Here is a 17,582-nt window from a genome sequence, read left to right on the forward strand (position 1 = left end):
TGCTGTGGCACAGGTTTGATCCCTGGCCCAGGAACTTCCGTATACCATGTGTGCAGCCAAAACAGAAAAAAGAAAAAGAAAAATTCTGAAAGATTTGAATTAACTATAACTTCCATTTGAGCCAATATTGTAAACACACAGAAAATAATTGAACAGAACAAAAGAGGTAGTCCCACTATGGGCTGGTTGTATTAGGACATATAATGGTATTGCATTCTATTCCGGATACTACAATTTAATAGAAACACTCTGTTGGGGGTGGGCCCGGCACCTGATCTGTCATGGCCCTTGCATTCTTCCCCTCCCAAAAAATTTTTCTAAAAAGGAAAGAAAAAAGAAACATCAGTAAACTGAGGTAAGAATCCAGGATAATGAATAAGTTTGTAAACTATAAGAAGAGGAATGCTTTTAACCTGGAAAAGAAAAGTCGAAATATGGAGTTCCTGTTGTGGTGCAGTGGTTAATGAATCCGACTAGGAACCGTGAGGTTGCGGGTTCGATCCCTGGCCTTGCTCAGTGGGTTAAGGATCCGGTGTTGCCGTGAGCTGTGGTGTAGGTTGCAGACAAAGCTCGGACTCTGGGCTCAGATCCCGCGTGGCTGTGGCTCTGGCTTAGGCTGGCAGCAACAGCTCTGATTAAACTCCTAGCCTGGGAACCGCCATATGCTGCCGGAGTAGCCCTAGACAAGGCGGAAAGACACACACAAAAAAAGAAAAGTAGAAATATATATTAGACCCATCTTCAAATATCTGAAAAGATAAAATTTGAAGTACAGATTGGATTTACTTTGTAATTCTTATTTTGGAAGAATTAGCTGCAGGAAGGCAGATTTTAGCCAAGTGTAAAGTAGTATCTAATGATTGTAGCTCTTTTAAAATCAGTGAGCTGGAGTTTCCCCCCCACTGTGGTGCAGCAGGATCAGCAGCTTCTCTGTAGCGCCAGAGGTTCAATTCCCAGCCTGGCACAGTGGGTTAAGGATCTGGCATTGCCCCAGCTGCAGCATAGGTTACAACTGTGGCTCGGATCCGATCATTGGCCCCGGGAACTCCATGTGCAGTGGGGCGGCCAAAAAAGGAAAAAGCAAAAACAATAACAACAGCAACAGCAAAAAAAAAACAAAAACAAAAAAACCCCAAAAAAACCCCACACCCAATGGGCTGATTTGTGAATTTGTAATCTTTCCAACTCTAGAAATATCAAGCAGAGGCAGAATCACTTCTCAGAGATATTACAGAAGTTCCTGTATTAGGTAGGAAATTAAAGGTTTAAGGTCTGTACCAGTATTAATATTCTATGGTGTATAGAGGACTTCAATTTTCTACATGTTGAATTTAACTGCTTTATCTTCATAAATTATGATAATCTGCACCCTATATCATATACCTTGAATTCCAATGACTTCAACAGCTGTTGAAGTGAATTTAGAAGAGTAGTTTGGTTGCCAGTCATTTTATTTATTTATTTTTGTGTATGTGCTTTTTAGGGCCATACCTATGGAATATGGAAGTTCCTAGGCTAAGGGTTGAATTGGAGCTACAGCTGCCACCTATACCATAGCCACAGCAATGCCAGATCCAAGCCACATCTTCGACTTACCCCACAGCTCACAGCAATGCCAGATCCTTAATCCACTGAGCGAGGCCAGGATACTAGTTGGATTTGCTTCTGCTGTGCCACAACGGGAACTCCTGGTTGCCAATCATTTTAATAGACCTATCCCATGCTCAGAATTATTTTCTTTATGATTTTTCTTTTTTTCCATTATCATTGCTTTATAGTGTTCTGTCAATTTCTACTGTATAGCAGAGTGCCCCAGTCACACATATATATACATTCTTTTTCTCACATTATCCTCCATCATGGTGAGTCGTAAGTGATTAGATATAGTTTTCTGTGATATAGAGCAGAATCTCATTGCTTATCCACTTCAAATGCAAGAGTTTGCATCTATTAACCCCACACTCCCAGTCTGTCCCACTCACTCCACCTGCCCCTTGGCAACCACAAGACTGTTCTTCAAATCCATGAATTCTTATACTCTATTTCAGAAGTGCTTGGCAGAGCTCCCATTGTGACTTAGCAGTAACGAACCCAACTATTATCCATGAGGATGCAGGTTCGATCTCTGGCCTTGCTCAGTGGGTTGGAGATCCAGCATTGCTGTGAGCTGTGGTGTAGGTTGCAGACACAGCTCAGATCCAGCATTGCTGTGTGGCTGTGGCAAAGGCCCACAGCTATGGCTCCAATTTGACCCCCTGCCTGGGAATCTGCATACGCCCAGAGTACAGCCCTAAAAAAAAAAAAAAACACAGAAGTATTTGGCATCTGGACACAAAAAACATGCACGTAGGAACACCTGAGTTTTCGGAGTATAGAAAAATTTGATGAGTATGCATAGGACACAATCTTTAAGTCCATAAGAGAAAAGGAATAGATTAAAATATAGAATACATAATATATAAAGTATTTATGTCAAATGTCAAACATACTTCTGAAATCTATTAACTGTTAACCACTCAAAATTCATATTTTCAGTAGTCTTTCAAAAATTCTGATACCTGGCAGTGATTAGCAATCTCAATTTTTGTTTAATTATAGCTGTTTTTAAAGACAAAGATAAAATCATGCCTACTGTAACAACATAAAATATTTGCTTTTTTAGCATTTGTATATAAATAAGGGATTTTCTAGAAACTTCTTCCTTAAAATGACTGAACATGTTTGAAATGACTTTATTATATGCATGGTTCTGTGCCACAAGGATCTTCATTACACCACATCTTGGTAAAAACATATTATTCTTTTCCATTAAACTTCCATAACAGACTTTTAATACTCTGTGGTAGATACTTGAGGACAAGCTTTCGTTATAAAATAAAACTACAGTTGCCCTTTCTCTCATTTCTTTAGATAAGTGGGCACTAGAAATTATAGATAGCTTTGGCAAGAGTTCAAGGGTTAATGTAGCAGATAAATAAAAGGAATTTTCTGTAAATTGAGACCTGCATTATTTCACTTGTCTTGTCTTTCCTAACCTAACTCATTTAATTTTAAAAAGTAAATACTTAAATTCTTCCTGACAGTGTGCTCAGCTTTTACTATCGTTTATTACTTCAATTATACTTGATATCACTTAGAACAATCTGCCATTTGGAAATCTCAGTATAGCCTGGAGCTTAGTATTAGATCTGGCTGCTATTGTAACATGTACAGCATATGACATTAATGTATCAAAATTAGATTGAATCATCCCTCCTGGTTAAATTTATTTCACATTTCTTTTGTATTCAGTTAACATAAACCTATTAGGGAAGCTGACACATGGGGATGGCTGTATAGGAAGGATATTTTTAAAGTATTTTGATTAAAAAATGAAATTACAGAGCCATGGCTTTTCTGAATTGTGTAATCTTTTTTGTTTTTTAAAAATGTCACAAAGCACAAGTCCTACATTTATAGGTGTGGGTGTGGGTGTGTGTGTTGTAAATAATGATAATTAAAACTTACACATTGTTTTGATGTTTGAAGTCTATCATCATGTATTTAGAGCAATGAGTACATTTATGGCTTCCAAAAAGAAGAAAGAATTATTTAATCCACATAAACCTAAAAAGTCCTTAAGAGAAAACAAAAGATCTTTAAAATATATTTTTAAAGTAATAAATTCTGGTCTATGGTTTCGGCTGGGTGCTGTCTTATAATAGCTACTGCTGTCTTACAGTCTATCAAAGAAGAGAGGACATTTCTTACTTAGTAATGTAAAAGTTCAGGGATTTGCCTCGTATTTTTCAAATACTTAATGACATTCATAGTGATTAGAATTTTATAGATTGGTACTGGAGACTTTTAAGAACCATTAGAACACTGGTTCTTGGCTTTTTTGTATTTTGTAGTCCTATTTGATAGACTTCCTTCTCAGAAAAATATACAAATAAAATTTTCAAACATTCATAGATCCCTTGAGCCCAGGTTAAGAACTCCATGGTTAAAGGGCAACAGAAGAGAGCCTTCCATAAATTGAACGTAATTACTTTCTTTGTTTAAATTACACATTTAATTATTTTCCTGCCCTTAAATCAAAATCGAAATAAATTGCATATTTCAAAAATAGAAATTGCCTTTATGTTATCCCACACTAAAATTATCGATGACACTTAATCTGATTTCCTATTCCAAACTTTCCTGCCTACAATTCGCCAGTTTATCTGAAAGTAATAGATAAGCCCATGTGAGATATGGACTCAAATGTTTGTAGTCGCAGAATCAATAAATGCACTAAGATATTAATATCATGTTTATACAGTAATCCCTATGAAGAAAACTCAATGCTGATGCGTATTAAGTAGATCCTTTTTCTAGTAGCAATATAAATACAACTTTCGGGTACTTTATTTTAGTCATCATAATGCCAAAAACACCTTTGTAAGCACTACAGGTATTTAAATAACATCTTGAGAGGATGTAACAAATTTTAAGAACTCTACTTGGAAGAATTTCAAGGGCAAAGTTTCATAGGCAAAGGAATGGAAATAAATTTGTTAAACCAAATATAGTCAAAATAGGTGATTACCCAATTTATGAATTATTTACTTCTTTTACTTCTCTCTCTGTTGTATCCTATAGGTCATTTCACTGCTTATTAGCACTTCCAGAGAGTAGGCAGGGGGAAAAAAAAACAGGCTTAAATTAATGTTTAAAATACTCTTTTAAACAATCTTTTTAAAAGTTTAGTAGTAGAGAATTGGTGCAGTTTCTGGTTGAAAAGAGTATTCGGTCTGTATGTGAATATTTTAAATCCAATTTCTCTGTTTCCCATTAACTGTAGACACTTGAAACTTATTTGATCTTCTCCAGTGTCTCCTAATGTCTTTTGAGTGTTTGTGTTTTGCATGTTGTTAAAGATGATCAAATGAAGTTGTTAAAAAATTTTAAATTTTCTTTACCTGTTAATCTTTTTATAGAATATGGTTATGTTAATCTTTTATAGAACATATTTATAGCATGTTGTCAGTAGCTGTATGACTATCCTCACAGGGCTTTTCTCAAGCATTATTAACTATTTTCTTGGTTTTCCAGTTGAGACATTTAGGAAATGATGAAGTACACATTGTTTGGTCAGAGCACACTAGAGACTACAGGAGAGGAATTATTCCTACAGAATTTGGTGATGTCCTTATTGTAATATATCCAATGAAAAATCACATGTTCAGTATCCAGATAATGAAAAAACCAGAGGTAAGAACTCCTTATCAATCCTATTTTAATATGTTCTGAGTTCTCTATTGGTTTGTGAGTTTCTTTCCCTCTTTCAGAAGGATTAGACCAGGCATCAAGATGTGCAAATTCATGGGGAGATGAGACACAGATTCTAGTGGCTCTGTGAATTGTTGTCTAAAACTAGTTAAGAGGAAGCTAAAAAAGGGAAACTAGAAAGATACTGTATTCGAATGGGAGAAGGCTAGGTAGTGCCAGGGTGAAAGTTCCTTTATACTAAGCTCACAAAAAGACTTAACTTTTATTAAGAAGATGATTTCAGTAAAAGACAAAGAAGTTATCATTCCCTTTAGAATAGGAGTGTATGATCCCTATATTTTTACTTGATATATCTTGTTAACATTTCATGATTATTTAGTAATGTCACTTAATAAATGAGAATTCTACGAAGTTAAAAAAAAAAAAAAAAAGGCAAGTAGTTCTAGTTGGATGTTTATGCCATAGGGCTGAAACAGAAGTATTTTCTTTCAAAACAATAAACGTTGGGTTATGTTTTAGTGTCTTTCTTTTTTTCTTATTGAGTACTTTTAGTTTATAGAAAAAATATATATTTTTATTTTATTTTATTTATATATATATATGTTTTTTGTTTTGTTTTGGTTTGGTTTTTTTTGCTTTTTAGGGCTGCAACCGCAGCATATGGAGGTTCCCAGGCTAGGGGTCCAGTTGGAGCTACAGCTGCCAGCCTACACCACAGCCATAGCAACATCAGATCTAGCTGCATCTACGACCGACACCACAGCTCATGGCAACGCCAGATCCTTAACCCACTGAGCGAGGCCAGGGATCGAACCCACAACCTCATGGTTCCTAGTCAGGTTCGTTTCTGCTACACCATGACAGGAACTATGAAAATCTACTTTTTGACAGTTGTTTATGGATCTTCAGAATTTCTTAAATTGTTTTGCATGTGTGAATTTAAGCTTATGGCCATTTTTTTTAGGGTTCGTCTAAGCCAGAGGTTGGCAAACAATGCCCCACTTCCTATTGTTTTTGTACACCCACAAGCTAAGAATGTGTTTTACCTTTGTAATGGGTTTTTCTTTTTTGAAAAATTGAAGAATACACAGCAGAGACAATATGTGGCTACAAACCCTAAAATATTTACTGTGTTATCCACAGCTCATGACTTTGCCTTCAGCTGCCATTTGTACCAACTGTGTTCAAATGGAGTAAGTTTTGAAGCTGTCGGTCATCTGTTAAAAAAATGACATAAGTTTTTTTTTCTAATAAACCATATAATAAAATTTTAAACTAGTGTTTTAAGTTTTGTGGTAAAGCTGGCATCTCATGAAAATGATGAAAAACTAATTTGCTGCCTATAAGAATGTGTATCTTTCCTGTGTTTACTCAGTGGAGGAAAAGTAATTTATTTCCAGTGTTAGATTTTTGTATACAGTTGAGGCTATAAAAGTTTGAAACTTGACAGGTAATATAAATTATTTAGTCAGTTATGTGAAGCACATTCTTTTGAATGGAAACCTTGTAGACAGACCACTGGCATTTTTTTTGTTTATTGTCCTATTATAAGTGACCCATCATGGAAAAGAATTTGAATAGTACTCTACTGAAGAAAGAACTAAAAAGGAAGCAGAAAGACTTTTGTATGCAAAGTGTTTTGATGGTTCTTATTTACAACTTTCCTCCAATTTGAGTATAAAATTGTGTTCTAATTTCTCAATCAGGTTCCCTTCTTTGGTCCACTTTTTGATGGTGCTATTGTGAATGGAAAGGTCCTACCCATTATGGTTCGAGCAACTGCTATAAATGCAAGCCGTGCTCTGAAATCACTGATTCCATTGTATCAAAACTTGTATCCTTTTTAACAGTATAGTTTCTACTCTAATATATTTCTGCTTTCCAAGGTAACTGCTTATGTGTTGTTAAGACCTATGAGTTTCTATATATTAGTGTGCAGATGATGGAGATCCTCCCCAATGCTTAAGCAATTATGACATTTGAATAATGTATTTTCTTTTATACAATTTTAATCAATTCTTAAATCTTAGGTTAATTAATTAGAGCCCCCTTATGTACTAGGCTTTCCGCTAATCTGGATGTGCAGAGATAGCCAAAACAGTTACTGTAGAGCACTCAATCTCAGTTGAGGAAATGCACTGTTTTCAGTATGTAATAAAATTGTGCACAGAGTGTTTGGAAGTATTATAACAAGGGGCTTCTCAGCTGGAAAGGGTGGTATCAGGAAACACTACTGAGAAATGTAAGGATTGAGCCAATCTCGAAGAATGAATAAGAGTTAATCAGGTTGATGAGACTGAGAAGAGCATTCCAAGCAGAGGGAACAGCATAAACAGAGACATGGAAGTATGAGAGGACATGGAGTGTTTAAGAACCTTGCTTCTGGAGCCAGGTTGCCTGGACTCAAATGCTGACAACCACTTCCTTAGCTGTATAGCCTTAGGCAAGTTATTTAACCTCTGTGAGTCTCAATTTCCTTATGTATAAAATGAGAATGATGATAATATCTAGCCTATAATGTTTGGGGAATGGAATGAGTCAATGTGTGTAAAGCTCTTAGAACATTGCCTGGGATGAAATACACAGTTTTAAATTTTAAGTTGTTTTCCAATATTCCTTTCTGAAAGGGATTTGTGTTTCCATATACTTTTTCTATATGATTAACAACATTGCAATTGTCTTTCTTTTACATGATAAACTGTAGATGTTAAGCTTCACGGGAAAGGCTTTTTAAAAACTCCTGTGTTCTGTTCCACATGAAATAGATTTGTCATAAGCCTGCATCATACATTTTCTTCTTTTAATGAAAACTGACTTGAGCAATTTGATTCCTATGTAATTTCTCGTGTATTCTGATGCTGTGGAGTGGAATTATAGGTGGATCATGGCCTGTTAAACATTGACTAAGATATATCTTATTTGTAACAGTTACAGCTTCACTTTAAGTTGAAAAAGATTTGATGTAGTCATTGTTATGAAATGAATGGTTCAATTTTTTATGTCATAAATTTCTCTATAAAGGTAGCTAATCTTACCTGTAAACTAATTTTATCCACATTGTCAACTCTACTGAGATTGACTTCTTTGTGATCTTTGCCTGTTTACAGTTCTCCTGATCCTGATGTTCATCCTGAGGTTAGTGTTCTCCATCTTTTCATTTAAGACACAATTGAAAGAATGCCTTAAATCTTTTGGGGAAAGTGGTGAGAGAGACTCACAAAACTCTATTTGCCTCTTACGTCAACAAACTTTTCGGCATGAGATACAAACAGCATATACCTTACCAAGTAAAGTGTGCCAATTAAAAATGTTGAGGCTGTGGCTTATTTTTTTTTTTTATCTGTGCCTAAGTTCATACTCTTGAGGACTATTTAATGCATGTTATGCTCAAGGTAATAATAGCTGGATTTGCAGTTAGAAAACATTAATTTTTAACTCAAGGTCTGGTCTGCCTTGTGATCCTGGCAATATCTAACCTTCTTCATCTGTATAAAAAAAAAAAAAGAAAGAAAGATGCTAATACCCATCTCAGAATTGTTGTGAAGGATAAATGAGATAATGAATTTGGATGTGCCTAGTAAATGAAATAAGGCACATTATTTTGCGCAGTGATTAATTCTGTTATGTGTAAAGATTACAGTCAATGTAAAACAACTCTACCCAACACCAAGGAATTGCCTAATTGGGTTTTTATGTTTGGTTGGTTGGTTGGTTAATTGATTGGATTGGATTTTCAGGCCTGCTGCATGAAGTTCCTAATAGTTAATCTTGCTGAGATGTTAATAGATACCACATTGGAGAAAATTCTAAGATGAAGAGAGCTAATTTCAGATGAAAACAGCAAACATGAATACTGTATTTATACAGCAAATGTGAGCAACTTCTATTAGCAAAACCACTTCTGGAACACTGGGTGTAAAAACATTAAATCAGACAGATGAAACAAATTTTTCTTGACTTGGAAGCTTGAATTTAGAAGCTTTATAGAAATTATCTTCCCATACTATTTAGGTATATAACAGAGATACTCTTAGCCTTTGCTAATCTGAAGAACATATATAGTCATCTTTTACTAAGATTCACAAAAGTATTAAGTCTAAATGTTGGGAGAAATGACTTCATATATGTAGATTACTTGATTTTTAAATGAAAGTTTATGCAATAAATTACAAGTAAATTTTTTAAGATATTGAAATATAAGATGTCTTCATTTTTTAAAAATAAAAACTTACTTTACAAATATAATAAACTTTTATATGTATGTTTTTCACAAATTCAGATAAGCTCACGTTAAGGGAAAAATCATGTGTTCTAAAACAGATCAGTAAAACTTGTGAGAAATTAACAAAAATTGAAATAGAAGTAGGCTTTGAAAACCATCAGAGTTACTATTTTAATCCTCAGAAATGAAGGGGTAAAAGAATAAGTAATAAACTCAATTATATTTGGATAATTGTACTGCTGTGTCAGTTATTTTATGACCAATAAAAGTACCCACTAAGATTCCACAGCATAAATTGTGCTATTTATGATCATTAAATACAGTTTAAATTTTATCCTAGGAGCATGTTCTGTATCTATGAGTCTAATGTTGTTCACTAAATGAGGACAATATTGATTGTCATATGCTGCCCAAATCGATCATGCTGGCAGCCAGAATTACAGTAATCTGTCAGTATTGATGACTGTCTTTCAGGCTTTGAAACCTCTCCTTCACTTCACTTGTCATTTCTTGCATTACTTGTACTTGAAAAGCATTTTCTTGCAACCTCTGACTTTGCCAGCCACGTACTTTTTTTTGCTCAAGCTCAATTTGTTGGTTTGATCATGCAGCTAGAATTGAAATGCATCATTGGGGAGAAAGAGTAGGCACATTCTGGTAGTCATTGGACCTTGGGGTATTTCAGGTTGATCTTAGTCATCACTTAGTTACTTGTTGAAGGGGAGGGAGAGGGGGGGGAGAGAGAGAGAGAGAGAGAGTGTGTGTGTGTGTGTGTGTGTGTGTGTTGGTGGTGTTTGGGGGTTTTTTGGGGGGTTGGTTTTTTGTGGGGTTTTTTTGGTTTTGTTCTTAGCTTTTGTGTGGTGGAAATAATAATTCCAAAGCATTAATTTCATGATCTTAGCAATCATAAATATTTCTTAAATAAAGATTTTAAAGTAATTTATTTGTTTTGATCCTAGAGACATTATGACTATGTACAAATGTTAAATATGTTGCTATCATATATGTACTGTTTTTTCTTTTTTAAGGTGAGATTTATTATATGTAGAAATTCTCAGAAGTTACCAATATATAGATAGTCAGGTTATATTTGGTTCCTCAGAGAAACAATCAGTAGGATATATTTATATACATACATACGTAGATTGATTTTAAGGAATTGGCTTACATGATTTGTGGGTCTTGGCAAATCTGAAATCTGTAGGAGTTGGGGTAGAGTTGGTGCAGACTGAATCAGAAGGCATCTGGAGATAGAATTCCTTCCTTGAGAACCTCAGTCTTTTCTCTTAAGGCCTTTAACTGATTGGATGAGAACTATCCACACTATGGAGAGTAATATGATTTACTTTTCTCCTGATTGAAATGGTAATCACATCTAAAAAATACCTTTACAGCACCATCTAGATGCGTGTTTGATCAAAAACTGGGTACCATGGCCTAACCAAGTTGACATAAAATTAACCATCTCTCATGTCCTAATTTTAGTTTTTCTTCTTAACCTCTCTTATTACAAAATATAATTTGGAAAAAGTACATAAATCCAAAATATGCTATATGGTGAATAATTATAGTTTAACCACCACCAGGTCAAAAGATAGAACTGTACTTTTTTCCTCTATCAAAAATATTTATTGATCACTTATTTGGTAAGGGCAGAGATTTTGAGAGCGATGCAAAGACAAATCAGATGATAATATCTTCAATAAGCTCATAATTTAATAGAGGAGATAATGAATACATTAATAACTATAACACAAAGTAAGATAATTATGACACTTAGATAAAATGCTGTGGGGGTTCCAAGGAAAAAGTCATTAATTTGGAATAAGAAAATTAAGAGAAGAATATATAGAAAATCTGGGCCTCAGAGGGCGAGATCTGAGTTGATGTAATACATCATGTCTTTTAATTCTTGTAATTTATATTTTGAGACTTAATGTATATAGGAATATAGTACATATGTAATTTTCTGAAATATGCATTATGGGGGATGTTAGAAAATTAAGTGGTATCTTTTAAAAACACTTTCCTCCTAGATTTAATATTCTTTCCTACCAAACCAATATTATTTGATTTCTTCTAATCTGTTTAGATTTGACTTTTTTGTAAATACCAGAATTGAGTTTCTGTTTATCAGACAAATTACCAGAAGTCAATGATCATTCTTCAATTAGTCACAGTTTGTTATCCCTGCAGTTCTACTACTCAAATGTAAAGAAGCTGTTGTAAAAGTATGAGAGCCAAAACGAAATGAAATGTAATTGATTGGCTCCACTAATGCAGTTTACCATTCATTATGATAGAACATTATAAAACCTCTTAGGGAGATTCATCAATATTGCTGTCATTTCATGTTAGAAGAAAGTGAGTTTATTGAGAAACTACATAATTTTTTATATCTACTGTCTTGTAGATCATTTCCTCAGAGTATTGATAAGTATAGACTATCCTTAATTATAAACTAATTATATTCTAAAATGTGGAAGCTGACATTTGGGAAATCAGCATGGGCTTTGGAGTCCAAAACCACTTATTAAGTGTGTCACTGTCTTTATGCCTCATTTTTATTTAATCTGTGAAAAGAGTACCAAACCTCAAGATTGGCATAAGGATTAAATGAGGTTATCAACAGGAAGCACCAAACGGTCTCTCTTGTAGCAGGAGCTCAGAAAATGAAGGCTGCCTGGTAGTTGATGATGTTATCATTATTGTCCTCCACATTGACACTAGAAATATTCTTCTGAAACACAAATCTATACTAAAGGACTTGTGATGTCTCCTGACTGCTTACTGAAATTCTTATCATCAACTTTTATTTCTATTATCATTGTATTAATTCTAGAGATATTTTTAAATGTTATTCACTATAAAGCACTTAATACACAAGTGACAAATTTAAGTAATTTTAAAAGGCTATATTTCTTCATCCAAAAAAAAAGTTGCCAAGCAATTTCAGATTTTTCCTTTATTTCACCAAATATTTATTGACTACTAACTATGTGGGAGACACTGTGAGAGAAGAGCTAGGAATAAAAAGACAGCCATTTCTTTCAAGGAGCTTACAGTTTGGCTCAGGAGAGAGCTAGAGCCCTGCGAATGAATGAATGAGTGAATGAGTGATTGAAGTGTACTGTGAAGAACTGAGCAATAGTGATATCTGCAAAGTGAAATAGGTGATTAATTGTATTAAAGTGGGAGAGAATAGCAGTGAGGCAGAAAATAGGAATGACTTTACCAAGGAAGCATATTCTTTTGATAATTACTTTAGACACATGGGACTTTACTGGCAGGTAACTATTTAAACTTTCATCATGACTCTGATATGTTCTTTATATTAGCTGGGTTTTGTTTGTTTGTTTTTTGTCTTTTTGCCTTTTCTAGGGCCGCTCCCGTGGCATATGGAGGTTCCCAGGCTAGGGGTCCAACTGTAGTTGTAACCAACCACCAGCCTACGCCAGAGCCACAGCAACTCGGGATCCGAGCCGCATCTGCGACCTACACCACAATGCTGGATCCTTAATCCTCTGAGCAAGGCCAGGGATCAAACCCGCAACCTCATGGTTCCTAGTCGGATTTGTTAACCACTGCGCCATGACAAGAACTCCTATATTAGCTGGTTTTGACCTATTTCTTGAACCTGCTACTGCTCTTGCCTTTGCTTTATACCACCCAGTAGTGTGAAACTTCCTGTACTGTTTGACCACATCACACTTTTATCCCTCCACATCCCTGAGATGCTCTTTCCTGGACACAAGGCAGGTTTGCTAGACCAAAACTAACATCTTTAAAATTATGTAATAAAATACTACCACAATGATTGTAAGGGAACCTCTCAAAATACCTCATCAGTAGGCATATATTGCCAATTGCTTGAAAAGAACAGCTGAACAAATTAAAATGAATGTAGTAAAGAATGTGTCTCAGGGATGTGGAGGGATAAAAGTGTGATGTGGTCAAAACCAGCTAATAATCAAACATGAAGAAAACCAACCTAAACTTGGTTTTCTAATGTTACTGCCAATAACATAGCAACCAGTGTCTAAAGTGACAGCTCCTTTTGCTTTTAGATAATTTTTAGATGTTGAATAATAGAACACAGCTTGAATATATTACTTTTCTAGTAAAGCCTTTCCAAAATAAGTTAACTAGGGAGTTCGCTGGTGGTCTGGTGGTTAGGACTTGGCACTTTCACTGCTGTGGCCCAGTTTCCGTGGTGTAAAGACTGAGAACCCGGAGTTCCCGTCGTGGCTCAGTGGTTAATGAATCCGACTAGGAACCATGAGGTTTCAGGTTCAATCCCTGGCCTCACTCAGTGGGTTAAGGATCTGGCATTGCCGTAAGCTGTGGTGTAGGTCGCAGACGCAGCTCGGAACTGGTGTTGCTATGGCTCTGGCATAGGCTGGCAGCTACGGCTCCAATTCAGCCCCTAACCTGGGAACCTCCATATGCCGCAGGTGTGGCCCCAGAAAAAGACAAAAAAAAAATTTTTTTCTTTTTAATAAAAGAATAAATTTTAAAAACAATTACACATTCAAAAAAAAAAAAAAAAAGACTGAGATCCCACATCAAGCTGCTGTACACCGTGGCCAAACAGACAAAAAATATTTATCAGAGGGAGTTCCCATCATGGCTCAGTGGTTAACAAATCCGACTAGGAACCAGGAGGTTGCAGGTTCGATCCCTGGCCTTGCTTAGTGGGTTAAGGATCTGGCATTGCCGTGAGCTGGGGTGTAGGTTGCAGATACATCCCCACGTTGATGTGGCTCTGGCATAGGGCGGTGGCTACAGCTCCGATTAGACCCCTGGCCTGGGAACCTCCATATGCTGCAGGAGTGGCCCTAGAAAGGGCAAAAAGACAAAAAAAAAAAAAAAAGCTTATTAGATTAGTATTTAAATAGAGTCTCTATTTTTAAAAATAATTGGTTGTGCACTAATTGCCAGGCTAAATAACAGTAATAGTTAGTGTTATTTTTCCTAATGAGATGACAGGAAGTGTTTGATATTTATACATACCTGTCACTTAAAAAAGAGCACTTGAGACTTTTATAATCCTTGTTTCATGATAGACTCTTCATTTTTGCATAACAATACTTTACACTTTTCCTGTGAAGTACTTTTTTTTTATTACTCAAATGAATTTATCACATCTGTAGTTGTATAATGATCATAACAATCCAATTCCTGTGAAGTACTTTTATACAGAATTGTGCTTTTATATATTTGTATGTGTTAGTGACAAATGAAGTATATTTATCCTGTTCTGATAGTACATTGGCTTCACAGCAGAAATAGCAAAGGAAAAAATACTACCACCATCTTACCTATTTTGTCAAATCCAGTATGACAGTATAGTCCGCATATGCCAGTCTAGACAGTTGGGGTATATCATAGTGTACCAGAGGAAAATAGGACAACTCTATCTCTCTGTGGTCAAACTCTTCCCTAAAAACAACAAAAGTAAAGTTTCTTTACTTCCTTTATTAACTTCTGACCTTTGCTAGAAGTATTTTTTTTTGCTATTAAATCCTTATGTTGTTGATACTAACATGTGATGATGGTGTGCTGGTATGATCACATTTTTATTCACTACACCTACTACATAGTGTGTAGTTTTTATTTTAGTCTTTGTCTAAATATAAAAGCAGTAGATTCAGATGCTTCTTGGGGATTTTAGAGAGCAAAGAATGAAGAATATAAAGCTGAAATTAGTCTAACCTTATTTATTTAACATAGGAATTGCTGTGCTTTTAGTTCATTATTTTCCTTTTACTAAACATGAAACTTCGCTATTGAATTTTTAATAACTCAGTAATGGAATTAAACTATGGATCACAAATCTCCCCATTTTTCTTCTAACTGCTTTTCCTCACAAACACTAGCATACAGCCTATTTAAATCTTAACTTTTGCTTGCCAAACCACTGTTAGCGTCCATCTGTTCATGCCAATTGTAAAGAAGGTTCGGTTTTTAGTGAAGCTTTGCATTTCACATAAGGTATGTGAAGTGAAATTTCACAAGGGACATGATGGATCCTGATTCTTAGTGATAAACCTTTGGGGCCATCAGGGTTGGCATATGGTCCAGTATGATATGAAGGCTTGGGTTCCCTGGCTTCACTTCTTTGGCGTGAAGCTGATAAAACCTGGCTCTTGAGTATTATTTCACTGGACACCAATCATGGGCAGCAGGAACTGCCCATTTAACTCTCTGTGGGAAGGAAGCCCAGAGAGCATTCACAATGGTACCATTGTCAAGTTGCAAACTGCTCTGAACAGCTTGACAGCACTAGGGAGGAGGGGAAGGGGTTGCTTTACTAATTGCTGTTCAGAAAAGAGAAGAAGCAAAAATAGCTGTTGTAGAATTGGTGTTTCTGCATTTACTTATTCTCTTGATAGGAGTGTTGACTTTTATTTAGCACATACCTACTATCAAAAAGAAAGCAAATAAATATATTTAAGCAACCACCTGTAGTAATTCCTTGTTAACATGCCATTATCTGTTTTTAGCCCACCAGATTATAGCAGAGTCGGGTTTTGCTTTATGGTATTCTTATGTTTAAATGAAAATAATGTATTTTTTTTAATCTTGATAGAAATTTAAAATAAGGGAAAGTGGATTAAAACCACCACAATTTACATATCAGATAAGGTTAATGGCTTAATTTCCTTTATGTAGTACTTTTAGAATTCCTAAATATCATCTGAATACACATAAGCTATATTAATATAGAAATGTAAATTTATGCATAACAATTGCAAATGATAAAATAATACACTAAGCAAATCTTAAGGTGAAATACTGGACTTATCATATAAATGTGGAGGTGACACCTCTTTTAGTCACTTAGGATTATCTTTCTCTCCTTAAATTCTGTTTTGGATATCTTTTTTAACATGGTTGTATCTTCTCTTATGAGGCATTGTATGCTGTGATATTTGTATAAACACTCCTCTGGGCTTTTCCATTTTCTTCTGGTCAGTCTAATCAAGCAGTTGGTTTTGATGCAAAGAAACAATGACCTACAACTTAAAAAAAAAAAAAAAATCAAAGCTTATTTCAGCCCCCAGGATCCTGACCCCACAGTATATTTCCATAGATGATTCTTTTTTTCAGCAGAACTTAGGTTGACTAAATTATACTACAGTGTTGTAATTTGTATATTTCCTTTCAAAGGATCAGGGAGAAATACTCAAGAAAAAAATTTTAATCTATAAATTTTTAAAAATGGATGTTCTTGCTAAACTGAGGGAAAAATCAAATGCATGGTTTTTTTTTAAATTAGTAACAGTCTAAAATTTACTAATATTCCATCTCTTCATGTCCCCTTAAATTATTTTAGTAAATGGGCACCAGTGCAGTATTTCAAAAACAGTAATTCATTGAATGCCCATTCTTCCTTTTACTGCAGAATAGATTATAGTTAAGTCAAGATTAATGGGTAGATTTTGAAGTTAAAGTCCAGTCTCTGAGCCTATTATTCCCTGGGGGCATATAGTGCATTAGTTTAAGCCAATATACTGTTTATCATAGATTCTGTGACACTGTCTTAAATGACAGTTTGCTGTACTTTGTAACTACTTACCACGATAATAAATCACTGTTTTTGTACTCCCGATAATTATAGCATTTAAACAAAATCTTAATTAAGTTAGTGCACATTTAGGTAGAGATAACACTTAAGTAATTGTACACTGTAAAATTTCACTTAGTTATTTTTTTCCTTTTTGCAATCTTCTGACAGAACCCAAGTTTAGTATTTAGTTCACAGACATTCACTTCCTCAACTTTAATGCACTAAAATTTTTGTTCCTAAAAGGAACACCACAAAGTGATTGTTCTAGTCTCTTCCCAATATTTTTTAAACTCTTAATCTAATACTAGTGATGCTGGAGCAGTTCTCTGTTGACTATGAAAGTCTTATTACTTAATGATGATATTTTTAGGTAGATCTTAGCAATAATGAGAGTCCAAAATTTTAATTTCACTAAATTTGAAATCCAGGTAACTTAGTTTTTCTTCTAGACGTTTTGCTTTATACAACTTTCATGAAAGTGTAATACATATACATATTTGATCATGTTGTTAGGGCTTTTTAGAAACAGTGAAT

General features: G+C 34.9%; 1 protein-coding gene across 5 annotated transcripts in view; it reads left to right on the forward strand.

Moving 5' to 3' along the window:
- The window catches only part of RALGAPA1 (Ral GTPase activating protein catalytic subunit alpha 1), a 230,371-nt gene that overhangs the window by 196,043 nt on the left and 16,746 nt on the right, over window positions 1-17,582 (forward strand). For all 5 annotated transcript variants that reach the window (XM_047797747.1, XM_047797742.1, XM_047797745.1 and 2 more), the window contains 2 exons: window positions 5,077-5,235; window positions 6,960-7,087. In XM_047797747.1, coding sequence (XP_047653703.1) covers window positions 5,077-5,235; window positions 6,960-7,087 — 287 coding nt within the window. The remainder of the gene's footprint in view (window positions 1-5,076; window positions 5,236-6,959; window positions 7,088-17,582) is intronic.

The sequence above is a fragment of the Phacochoerus africanus genome, chromosome 9, assembly GCF_016906955.1.
Source record: "Phacochoerus africanus isolate WHEZ1 chromosome 9, ROS_Pafr_v1, whole genome shotgun sequence".
Lineage (NCBI taxonomy): Eukaryota > Metazoa > Chordata > Mammalia > Artiodactyla > Suidae > Phacochoerus > Phacochoerus africanus.